A 12504-nucleotide genomic window follows, 5' to 3' on the forward strand; every position below is an offset into this window, starting at 1 on the left:
TTGTACCTGACCAATAAATAGCAAAACTTTTAAATGTGAAGAAAAGAGCATGTTCCTGTGCGGTTAAAAGCAAGTTTTACCTTGTAATTAGGTTCAATTTAATTCTGAAAAGAGAGTTCACTATGCTTCAATTATTTAACCATGACTTTTGACTAAATTCTGCTTGCTTTCTTATCGTCAGGCAGCTGGCCCCCCCTGTGCTGCATAAAAACAATAATTATACCAATAATTTTTTAAGTTTTTTTCTTTTATTTTTCTCTCTGTGCCTGATTTTATCCTGGTAAATAGACAGTCCTTGAAGCTTTAAATGGTCCCTATGGACACATTTTAGAATGGTGGAGAAATTGGACATTTTCTGGCTACATCATGTTACCTTAACAATTTTTTTATATGAGCTAGTTGATGATTATGTTTTGAGTTGTATTTTAACTTTTCCTTATTGTATTTGTATTGAGCATTTGAAAGCTTACAAGGTTTCTTTTAAATATGTGCATGCATATGGGTGATCATTATATTTTATATTATATATTTATATTTTATTATATTTTGAAACATAAATTGATTATTTATTATTTGAACGAATGTAATTTATGGGCCAGTTTGCAGTTATAAATGCTTATGCTTATAAGCATGTGAGCTTTGCAACAGATTTTCATTTGGGAAATCCAAAAGCCAGCATGCAAGTGGCTTTAGGGGTCTCACACTTCTGTAAAGCCGCACGTCTGTACACTCTACATCGCAGTTTTCTCCTGCTAATTTTCCTTTGTGACAGTGGGCGGGGCAAATGTGTGTTTATCTCCTCTCGTTTTTTTTTTTACGATGGGGCGGTGTTGTAGGGGTCACAGCGGGGCTGTGAGTGCACTTCTAGTGCACTTCTCTTCTCCATGGCCCGGGTTCACGGCAAGGCCAGCGCTGAGACTGTAAACACACCGGCCGTGACTGCACAGCTGCTCGACCATGCCTCCTTCGGAGCACGGAAAACCGTTAAATGGCAATGAGGGGGACATCGGTTTAACCCCGGGATCAGGCAGCGTTTTTCACACCACACAGACTATTATCAGCACTACAACAGAAATAAACAAGCTGATAAGTTAACAGGGGCTGATGAAAACCGGGATTTAAAGCTCAGTCATAAAATAGGTCGAAACCTTATGCATTTGTGAAAGTGTTGCTGTAGCTTTGTAAATGATGATAAATACATGTTAAATGATCTTTTCATTATGACTTTGTTTCTGAGCTTCTAGGAGATTTAATGGAAACATTTTAGTGAATGATTAAACTGTTTTTTTTTTGGCATCCATTATCTTAAATCTCCTATTTTAATGCATAACTTTTTTTTCTAATTCGGCGAATTAGATTAATCCTCACAGCTAACAGCAGAGGCCTAACAAATATTAAGCTCAGTAATGCATGTAACATCAGGATTAAGAAATGAAAGCGGAGCATAAACTACTTTTCTGGATCAATTTAAAGTTAAGGAAAAAAGAAAACTATAAACCAACATAATTAACGGTTAGGGGTCAGTTTCCTGTGTGCGGACATGGTAAAAAGATAATCGGCAAAAGTTTTGTGTGTGTCACGTTTGCTCGGGTGTTGGAGTTTTCTCCAATGCTTCCAAACGTAACGTTTTTCTTTGTCCTTGCTCTTAATAAAACAAATTCCTCAATAATTTGACGTTTTTACCACCGTATTGCTGACATCCTAGCTTTCCATCAAAGTTTGCTTCATTGCAGTTACAGTCATTCCGATCTGGTGCATGTGAAGGGGTGAGAAGTTCTTCGGGGTGTGTTTTGGGTTTTTTATTACCCTGTTTTATAGGCTTCTGCGAGATTCTTGGAGGGACTTCAAAACCTCAATGTCCCCTCCCTGTCCGAGGTCAAAGACAGGTCACAGGTTCACTTTTAAGTTTACGCCTGTTGTTATTCCCTTTGACTGGACAAACCGGACAGAGGCTGTCATTCTGACGATTTGTTTTATTAACTGAATCTGGATTTTAATATGTACGCCCCCAAAACCCAATTTCTTTGTGTGCAGACGTTATGCAGTACTGTAATTAAGTATGTTTTATGTTCTGGTGGTTTGGTTGGAAGAAAGGAGGCTGTACGGGTGGTACTTTTTGTGTTTGTGGCGGTTGTGTTGTCGGTCTATACTGGGAAAATTGATTGCGTCTTTGTACCAGCAACAAATGTGTATGTGTAAAGCTTTGAGCACATAAATACAGTATGCTAAATATGTTGAAGGTGAAAGGGGGGTGTTTGCAAAGATATCTTTTTAGATCATTAATTACTTATTCAATTAATAAAATAATTGTTCATTGAGCCACACTTTTTATATTTTTTTCATTCACGTATTTTAGGAGAGGTATGAAACAGTCACTAAGAACATGAAGAGTACAGCTTCATAGACAGTAATAAAAGCGTAGTTTTTCCGGGTCTGTATGATATTTCACAGTGTATAAGACTGTACACCGAGTGACATCTAGTTAGTTAAAGCTGTGCTCCATCACAGTGGAATGCACAAGCAAGCAGAAAGACCAAAGTGTAGGTCTAAAGGGTCAACGATACCCTGGTTGCCTCCAAATTTGATTTAGTGGCAATGAATGGAAGTTGTTTCTGGAATGTTCTGTGGACTCTTCAGCCCTTTGATTTAGAGGTTTTTGCTTAAAAGTATTAAGAGCTCATATATTGTCAGTGGATGTTTAGTTCCCTATGAAGAAATCGTTGTCTTGTTTCCTCTATTTTTCTTTATTCTTCTTTTTATTTTTTACTTTTTGACTTCTATTAAATGACTATGTATGTTGCACACATACCTACAAAACATTGATTTGTTTGGCTTTTAAAATTTTTTTGCTGGGATGGAACTAGTAGGGTGTTTGAGATAATAGATTTCCAAATCTGGGCATAAATGTGCTTTTCACACCACACTTGTGTATTTGTGAATGTGTGTACACTCCTGGGCAAAACAAATGATCCAATTTTGAATATTAAGCTTTTAATGGTTTTAACAAATGATTGGTAATTAAACAAATAGGGCAAGTGACATAATGGGCTAGCAGTTTTGTTTGATTTCTTTGCATGTGTAAGCTTTGGGGGTAAACATTGCAGGCAGAAAGAAAAGACTTTATTCCACAATGGTAAGCGGTTAAAAAAAAAATTGCGAACCCAGACGTGTGTTGAATTTGAAATCAAATTTAAAAAATTTTTATGATTTGACTTTTACGCACAAGAAGAGTATACAAGTAAATTTCACTGTTTCTAGCTATTTCACTAAAAAACAGTTCACTAAAAAATATATATTTGAGTAAATGGCCATAGGAGATTCTCAGAAGAACATTTCTTTAATTCTTCCTAATTCTCTGACCCATTATTTGTTTAATTATTAATATAAATCTTGACATATTGGGCCGGTAGTACATTTATAAATTTATGATGTTTTCAGTTAAAATTTATCAGTCTGATGAATAAAAAAAAATACTTATATCCTTATATTCTGTTGTAGATTAAGATTGTTAACTTTGTGTTTTAATGGTTTTTTTTTTATTTATTCATTTTTGATATATTGTTATTATTTTGGTTCTTGGTTTTGTATTGTGCTATAAAGAATGACCGAAAAAAAATGAAGCAAATAATTAACTATATAAAAAGTTATACAGGATATTGATGCATGTTTCTTGCACTGAGCCAAACTTTATTTGATATTTATATTGTAATTTGAAATCTAAAATTTACTTAAAAATTACGACGACCTCAGTGTACTTGGGTTTCTTTTTCTTCTTTTTTTTAATTCATTTATTTAAATAAATTATTCAAAAAATATATTTTTATTTTATTAATTTATACATTTAAATAAAAGAATCATTGAAAATCTAATATTATAACATTAATATCATTAACCTAATAAAAGAAAGCTTCAAAGGTAACTGCTGAAATATTTAATTTTTTACAGAACCTTTTTGTTTATACTATAAATCCTTATAATAAGGTGTATTTGTTGAGGGGGAGAAAATAATAATTTTTTGATTTGTAAGCAGTATTTGGTGTTGTATAACCTGTTGCCTGGAATGAACAGTGACCCGATAACACAGTAGTATTTTGTTTTTCTGCTCTCTTTAAGGCTGGGCTCATGTGGTTTGTGCGCTCTACATCCCCGAGGTGGAATTTGCCAACGTCTCCACCATGGAGCCCATTGTTTTACAGTCTGTCCCTCATGAGCGCTATAATAAGGTGAGCTCACTATGTCATCTCGGCTCTGAATAGTTACCATTAGAGGCTTAGAGAAGGGGTGGGAGGAAGAGGGAGTGAGCGTGAACGTGCTCTGTGTGTTACTTTTGTTTGTTGGCTGTCTATAATTCCAGTGCATAACCATAAAAGAAAAGAGAATGAATGAATTAAACTGTATATTTCATATACAATTCTGGCACTACTGATTTTCTTAGGCTTTGAGTTATTATACAATCACACTTAATGTCTTTGGCTTGGTTTCATGTTAGTTTTTGTAGAATTCTTACACTAAACTTTACACACATCAGCATATAAAATTAGGTTTAATGAGTGCTCATTAGAAGAAATTAGCGATGTCTTGGATTCTATTTAAAATGTAATGATTTGTAAAAAAAAAAAAAAAAAATGTTTTGCAAATCAAAAATTTCTAAATGACAGAACAGCATTATGGCTTTGTTTTTTTTTATGAAGCAGAAATGTCAATGCAGTGATGTGTCCATCTGTTAAAAATTTCGTAGCTATTACTATAATAAATATACAACGAAAACAAGCTATGTAGTGTAAATACACTAGGGGTTAATTATTTCTTTGAGTTTTACTTGAACAAATTGAGAATGGCTGCGTCAAAGTGCTTGTAAGAAGTAAAAGAAGGATTGTTCTTAGAATGCTGTTATAGCGCACGTCACGAAAGAAGTCATTTCTTGCGATTGGAATTGAAACACTCCGAAAGAAGAAATATCCCTTCCTTTAACGGTATAAGGAAACCCTTGCGCTAATGCCAATGTTTAATGTCGTTGTCTGAAGTAACCCGAAACAGAAAACCGTGATATTAGTTTGGACGATTATCATTTCGTGCGTTTTAGCATATTTCTCATCCCCGATATGATAAATTCACGGTATGAACTAATTCCAGCCCAGGCAGTGTGATGAAACAAGCAGTCAGCAATATGTGACACTGCATGTGATGTGTTACGAGCGCAAGCTTAATCTCATGCTTGAAATATTCAATCTGCGATGAAACGCTTTCACTTTTCTCGGTAATTGAGTCTTCACTGCGAGCCAATTTTAAACCGCGTAGTCATTATTCGCCCGATAATCGGCATGCTACCAAGACGGGCCTTGGAGAGGCTTGTTAAATTGTCGATGCTGTCACAGTAAGCATGCTCTGCCTCTTGCAGCTGCACTGCATAGACCACATCAGCAGCTTTTCACAGCCATGAAATTACAGTGCACATTAACAAATTTGAATCGGATCGCTCCGTATTTGTGATACGACCGCAATGACTCAATATGACGCGGATCAGGCAGAAGCTATGTGTTAAAGGTTCCTTAGGTTTAAATAAAATGATTGTGTGTTTGTATCCCAGTTCAAACTAATAATGTTTATTTTATTATTTACTGTATTGTTTATTTAATCGGTACACATGTACTGATGCTCATTTAACTCGTTCAGCCAAGTGGCAGCAACTCGGTGCATAAATTAATGTAAAAAATCATCCAAAATGAGGGACAATGTGATCTCATCTAATGAGAACTTTGTTGTTGTTGGTGCCACACTGGCAGGTTTGACCATTCTAGAGATTGCTGGTTTCCTAGAATTGTTTACACTTCACAGGCTCGAGAGTTTGTATAGAGTTTTCCAGAAACACTAGTTTGAAGAGAGAGATCAGAGTAGAATGGCCACGCTGATTCATGATCATATAAAGGCAATGAGATCTCAAATAACCACTCTGGACAACCGTGGTGAGCAGAAATGCATGTCAGGAAACACAGCGTAGTCACAGAATATAATTAACAGCAGCAGGATATAGAATTGTGTTCCACTGCTGTCAATCAAGACCAGGAATTTGAAGCTTTGATAGATACAGATTCACTAAAACTAGAAACATTTGTACTGCTCAGCAAAATTACACAAATGATCATATAGGCGTTTTAATAAAGCGAGTTATAAGTGTATATGTTGGGTTTCAGTCCAGTGATGCCAAAGAATCTTGAGTTGATCTAAACATCTTGCTCCTAAAATAGATGACTGTTTTTTTTTTTTTTTTATCACAATATTGTATTCAAATTGTAAATGATGAGAGTTCTGCCAGTATGGTATGAAAATGTACCTCTGTTTTTTGTCTCGTTTGCTCTCGGGTGTGCCTAAGTATTGATTTTATATTTTTCTCTTTTTGTTCTTATAGACGTGCTACATTTGTGAAGAGCAAGGCCGTGAGAGTAAAGCAGCCACTGGTGCCTGCATGGCCTGTAACAAACACGGCTGTCGCCAAGCTTTTCACGTCACATGGTGAGTCAAGGGATGTCTCACAAGGGTCTTTTACCTTGGCCACACTGGCTGACTTGATTCTAGGGTTTTATTTATGGAAAAGATCCATATTAAAAAAAAGAAACAAAATCAGGAAAGGTGAGCTTTGACTCGCTATTATTATTATACATTTAAAAAATTTAAATCTTGAATTATTTCAGAAAGACCAATGAACTATGCCTAACAATTTTTTTTTTGAATTTGTACGTTTTATACGCTATGGACAAAAGCTTGTGACCATACGATTTGTACGTGCTTTCTCAAATTGTTTCACATTTAGTAGCAATCAGCCATTATAATAACCTTCACTCTTCTCGGAAGATGTTCGATGGGATTTTGTGTTGTGGCATTAGTAAAGTCGGATACTGATGTAAAGCGAGGGGTACAGTCAGCTTTTCAGTTAATCTCAAAGGTGTTCAGTATGGTTGAGGTCAGAGCTCTATTGCAGGCCACTCAAGAGCTTCCACTCCAACCCATGAAAACCAGATCTTAATGGAGCTGGCTTTGTGAAGAACCACTTATCGCTGAAAAAGTCGGGGGTGTCAATACTTTTGTCTAGAGCTGCAACTAATGATTATTTTGATAATAATTGTATCAGACCATGATGATGATTTATTTTTATTATTTTTTCCGATTAATCGGATAAAAAAGTAAAAAATCAGATTAATTGAATAAAAAACAAAACTTTTGTAAATTATTATATAATTATATAGTTATATAATAATAATTATTATAATTATATATTATTAATATAACTATATAAAACCCTAATTCAGGGTATTTATGTATAAATATTTCTCCTTTGAAGAAATTCACCCATGCTGTTTTTTTTCCTGTTTAAAAAACAAAAACAAGTAAATCAACATTTGTATTGTTTTTAATGTTAATTTGCAGATGGCAAGTTGACAACCATGCATAAAAAAAATCACTATAGAATAAAATACAACATTGCTTTGACACGTTTTGTTTACAGAATGATGCTCGCAAAGTCACTGCAGAACAGATCAAGTGCGACTGAAGTTGGCAAACAAATGGGTTACACAATAGCACTTTATAAAACTATAACATTTTCACATGAGGAGGATGATACAGTTTTTCTTACAGTGCTGATGTTTCGCCTTCATCCGTGACTTGGGATGATTTTCTAGATTAGTTGTTGCAGCGGTACTTTTGTCCATATAGTGTGTAAAGTATGTAAAGTATGATTGCTTCACGTTTCATTTTTATAAGGTAGAAGATACTAATGCAATATTTGAGTTAAAAACAATTAAATGAACTTGGGGGTTTGTTGTACTAGTTCATTTTATTCCATTCCACTTAAATCATTAAAGATAAGTTTGGAGTTATTAGTTTAAACCTCTTCATCTGAATAGAGAAATTGTATTTTTGTCCAAACAAAAGGGGTGCAAATGTGAGAAAATATATGATGTGTAAACCCTGAGGGTTTTCTGCATGCCTTTTGAACTTTTTGGAGTTTATTTTACTTGATGGACTCCTAAAATAACAGGCTCTTCATTTTTTTTTTCTCTGCAGCGCTCAGTTTGCTGGCCTCCTGTGCGAAGAGCAAGGCTCGGACGCCGACAACGTCAAATACTGTGGCTACTGCAAGTACCATTACAGCAAACTGGTAAGAAGCAAGATTAGGTATTTATTCTTTTTTTAGGCATGTACCAATATTACATTTTCATGCATTTTATTGTTTTTGCATTCTCTCTGAGAGGCGATTCTGTCTGCTGAGGATTTATTTTTATGGTAAACTGGTTTATGGGATACCTGTATATACATATGCTGCCTCAAAATATGTCCAAAATAATGGACTTTATAAGGCTGCTGTCCTACTTTAAGATCTTACAAAGAATGGCTGCTTCCAATTGCAGACTGAGGACGAAATTCTAAGAAAAGGTGACCAACAATAATTTTTGCCTGTGTATTATTAAGATGAACTATAAAGACAAAAACATTGGGACACCTGACTTTACCAGCCATATGTGGTTCTTTTCCAAAAATTTGAAGCACACAATTGTATATAATTGGATGTGGCAGCAATCATTTTTGCCTTGAACCAGGAGACTCAAACCTGTTCCAGCATGACCGTGGCCCTCCGCACAAAGCCAGCCCTATGAAGATATAGTTTTCATGGGTTGGAGTGGAAAACCTTGCCTGCTACAGAGCTCTAAACTCAACCCAGTTAAACACCATTGGGATGAATTGGAATGCTGACTGCTGATTATACTAATTTATTTGTGGCTGAACACTTCAACATCTAGTGGAACATCTGCCCAGAAGAGTGGAGGTTATTATAACAGGGGACTAAATGTAGAATGAGATGTTCAGAAACCACATGTGAATCATATGGTCAGGTGTCCACAAACATTTGCTGATATATCAAAGACTGAAAGTATAAATAGTCTTTTTCTTAAGCTACACTATTAATTCTTCAGCATACTGTGAGGACAATCTACTGTGATATGTATGTGTATGTGTGTGTGTGTGTGTGTGTGTGTGTGTGTGTGTGTGTGTATATATATATATATATATATATATATATATATATATATATATATATATATATATATATATATATATATATAAAATTAAAAAATGAATAAAATTAAGGAACCTGGAGAAAACAGAGAGGGGTGTGGAGAAGATTCATGCTAAAGCCCATTTTGCCCCATTAAAATAAGTTTGCCTAATTCCGACTTTTTTTTTTTGCAATTCCGACTTTATTTCTTGCAATTCCGACTTTTTTTACCCACTCTGTAGTTATGAAAACGAAAACGAAATGGGCTTAAATCAATACCATCGCATGGTTTAAAACTAAGCCTCCGATCCCCGGAGAGAACTCTGTCCAACAATCAGCTCTGGGGGAGACGCAGAGGAGCCCTTGTTCATACACCAACAGCATCAAAGTTCAAGCCGATAACATGGTTACCGGTGGCTATACCAAAAACGTTGGATGTTTACGAGAAACAAAGTCGCGATAAATTCGGAATTGCGAGAAAAAAAGTTGGAATTTGGCAACCAAACTTTTCTTACGTATGTGGCAGAAATGGGATTCCATTCCATAGGATTCAATCTATGATAGCTGCAGCTTTATATTTATAGAAACCTACAGTTTACTTGGACATCTTGCCTGTTTCAGAGACTTAAAGGTTGACGCTGTCGCTACACTTCAAGTGCCTTTTCTCTAAAACTCTTCGTGGGCTGGTTATGAGGCAGCTTTTTGCATACAGACTTGCCGGTAGCCTTTGGTTCACCGCGCTCATTTGCCTTGAAGATGAAGTATTTGCACACAGCATGCCTGCTGTTGTCCTCATCAACCGACTCGGCTCTGTTCTGCTGCAGCTGGCGTCTTTAACGTGCTGTCGTTCAGAACAGCAGCGTGGTGAGCGAGTGGAGGTGGGGAGGCTGCTGTGTCGTATGAGTACGTGTGTGTGGGGCTGGGTGTGTGTGTGTGTGTGTGCACTTGCTGTTTATGGAATGAGCAAGTAAATCGATCCAGTAGGAAATGAATATTAGCAGCATTTCAATTCTTTTAAAGAACCACTGTGTGTGATGTATTTGACTGTAGAAGTAGCCACATTTGATTAAGTGTTTTAGAGACACAGTTCTTCTATTTTGGACAAATTGGAAGGAGCTTTCTAAGTGTCCATCATCAATTATAGTCATGTAGAAATTCAATATCAACACATGCATGTTTATAAGTCATTCATCTACGCGTCCATTCTGGTTTGTAATTGTAACATCAGTATATAGTGCTTTCTCACAGGGGGTGAGGTTTGGCATACTCCCCCCCTTTATCAATCACAGCGACACCAGACAATCATGCGCACGTGTGAGCTCATGTATCCGTAATGGCCTGGATGGCACTTCCTACCATATATGTCACACCCCCCACTCACCCACCCTCGGTGATGTAGCACGGCCAGCGGTTCGAGAACGTGTAATTTCACATGTCCCCTAGGAAGCACATGGTAGTTTTCACTCTACTGGATTGTTAGCTATTGACCAAGACTGATTTATTGACAACATTACTATACTATTATATAAATACTACAACCTTCCCCGATTCCGTTTTTGACTTTACATACGATATAAGAAGGAACCAAAATGCGGAAAATTGTCTTTTTGTATTGTTTTTAAAAACTTTATTCGTGTGCACTGCATCATTATGTTACACTACATTAAATATCCATTTTCAGCTATATGTCGAGATAGAAAGCATCGTATTGCAGGAACATAGTGCTTTTGTTCACAAGCTTTTTTCAACGCGTGAATCCAAATCGTTCGCATCAAAATAGGTAACTCGCAGATAAATAAATAAACTGCCCAAACACTGAGTAATTGTAATGATCAATTTCAATTCTGTTTGTATAGTATATTGTTTTAAAGCAGCATTACAGTGCTAAAGGGTGAATTTATAACTTTAGTGCCCTTTCCAGTTTCTCACATGATTTGATGTTTTAATTCATTCGGCTAATTTTCTGTTGTTTCCCCTGAATTTGAAGTGATTTACTAGCCTACATTTGAAAAATCAAACGAAGGTCTTTGTTTTTATACCGTTTCTTCATCCTTTTCTAATATTAATAGATTCAGAAGTTGTTTGTTAATTGTTGTATTGATTCATTGTAGTCTTTTTAGTCTCTCTTAAGTGATATGTAGCTTCAAGTCATTGGATTGTTACACTATTAATATACATTACACTATTAATATACATTACACTATTAATATACATTACACTATTAATATAGGTTAATCTTAACAATTCTTAGACGATATTTACACAATACAGTAAAGCACATTTGAACATTACACTGCAGCATCACAATGATACTTTACAATGATGAGCATTGTGTCTGAGGTGTAAGTTGGAAACGTCTAGAAATCGGACCCTCGTGCTGCTGTTGAAGTGCTTTGTGGCATTTCATCTCATCGAAATAAGAAGCATTAAGCAGACAGCAAAGAAACCTGCCTCCTTTTGGGGCTTGTGGCGGCGTAGAAATTGACACGTTCTGCTTTTCTCTTTGATATTGTCAGTACGCCAAGTGCGTTTTCATAAAACAGATATAGTCTAGATTGAATACGATTTATCTTTGCGCTTGGCGGAATGATTTCTTTCTGTTTCTTTTGTATCGTTTAAGCATTTGAGTTACCATACTGCAAGCTTGGTTCATTTCCTTACCCATTTTGTGTGATTTATTTATTCCTTATTTCCTTCCTTCCTTCTGTCCTTCCTCCCTTCCTTGTTTCATTCGTTCATTCAATCAAGCAATAAATATTTTTTTTAGTCATTTATTTATGTTCTCGTGTGCTAGTTTGTATTAGACTTCGTCATCTGCAAAATGAAAATATTATACATTTTGGTTCAATGTGTAGCAGATAATACCAAACCAATGTAAATAAAAAAAAACAACCAAAAAAAAAAAAAAGTTAACCTTTTGTGAACATCATCTCATTTTCGAGTTCTTCTCCCATTTAAATTCGAACCCATTCACGCTGTAGCGTATAGATATTAATATTTGTATTTGAAATTCGAATTCAAATCTTTAATTAGAAAAACGAACTCCTTGTTCAGCACGAGACGGCAAAGTGCAAACTAAAGTCTAGAGCGCTACTTCTGCTTGTTGTCATGGTTACGTGCCAGCCCCGTTTACTTTAGAGACACGGTAAATGGAATAACACACCAGCCAGCCAATCAGAAGCGAGCGTTTTTCCCCTTTCGATCTGGTGCCGTTTTTGCTGAATCATACATGTGATGGACATCACTACACACGCTTTGTTTATTTACTACTACATGCGTATATTTGCTTATATTTATGTCTAGTGAAAAAGATTAAGCAAGAAGTTTGATTCTAGGCCTGAAATAGAAGCTTACTGCTTTCGTGTTTGAGTAGATGTGTTCTGACGGCCCTCGTTAAAGTGCGCACACCGAGCCTTTTAAACGCTCATCAGGAATAACTCTTAATTTCTTGA

The 12504-nt window shown here is 35.8% G+C and overlaps 1 protein-coding gene across 7 annotated transcripts in view; it reads left to right on the top strand.

Annotated features, from left to right (window-relative positions):
- Positions 1 to 12504, top strand: part of mllt10 (MLLT10 histone lysine methyltransferase DOT1L cofactor) — a 64220-nt gene that overhangs the window by 11606 nt on the left and 40110 nt on the right. For all 7 annotated transcript variants that reach the window (XM_046877550.1, XM_046877551.1, XM_046877545.1 and 4 more), the window contains exons 4-6: positions 4114 to 4223; positions 6407 to 6510; positions 8062 to 8155. In XM_046877550.1, the coding sequence (XP_046733506.1) occupies positions 4114 to 4223; positions 6407 to 6510; positions 8062 to 8155 (308 nt within the window). The remainder of the gene's footprint in view (positions 1 to 4113; positions 4224 to 6406; positions 6511 to 8061; positions 8156 to 12504) is intronic.

Source organism: Silurus meridionalis, chromosome 21, assembly GCF_014805685.1.
Source record: "Silurus meridionalis isolate SWU-2019-XX chromosome 21, ASM1480568v1, whole genome shotgun sequence".
In the NCBI taxonomy this organism is placed as follows: domain Eukaryota; kingdom Metazoa; phylum Chordata; class Actinopteri; order Siluriformes; family Siluridae; genus Silurus; species Silurus meridionalis.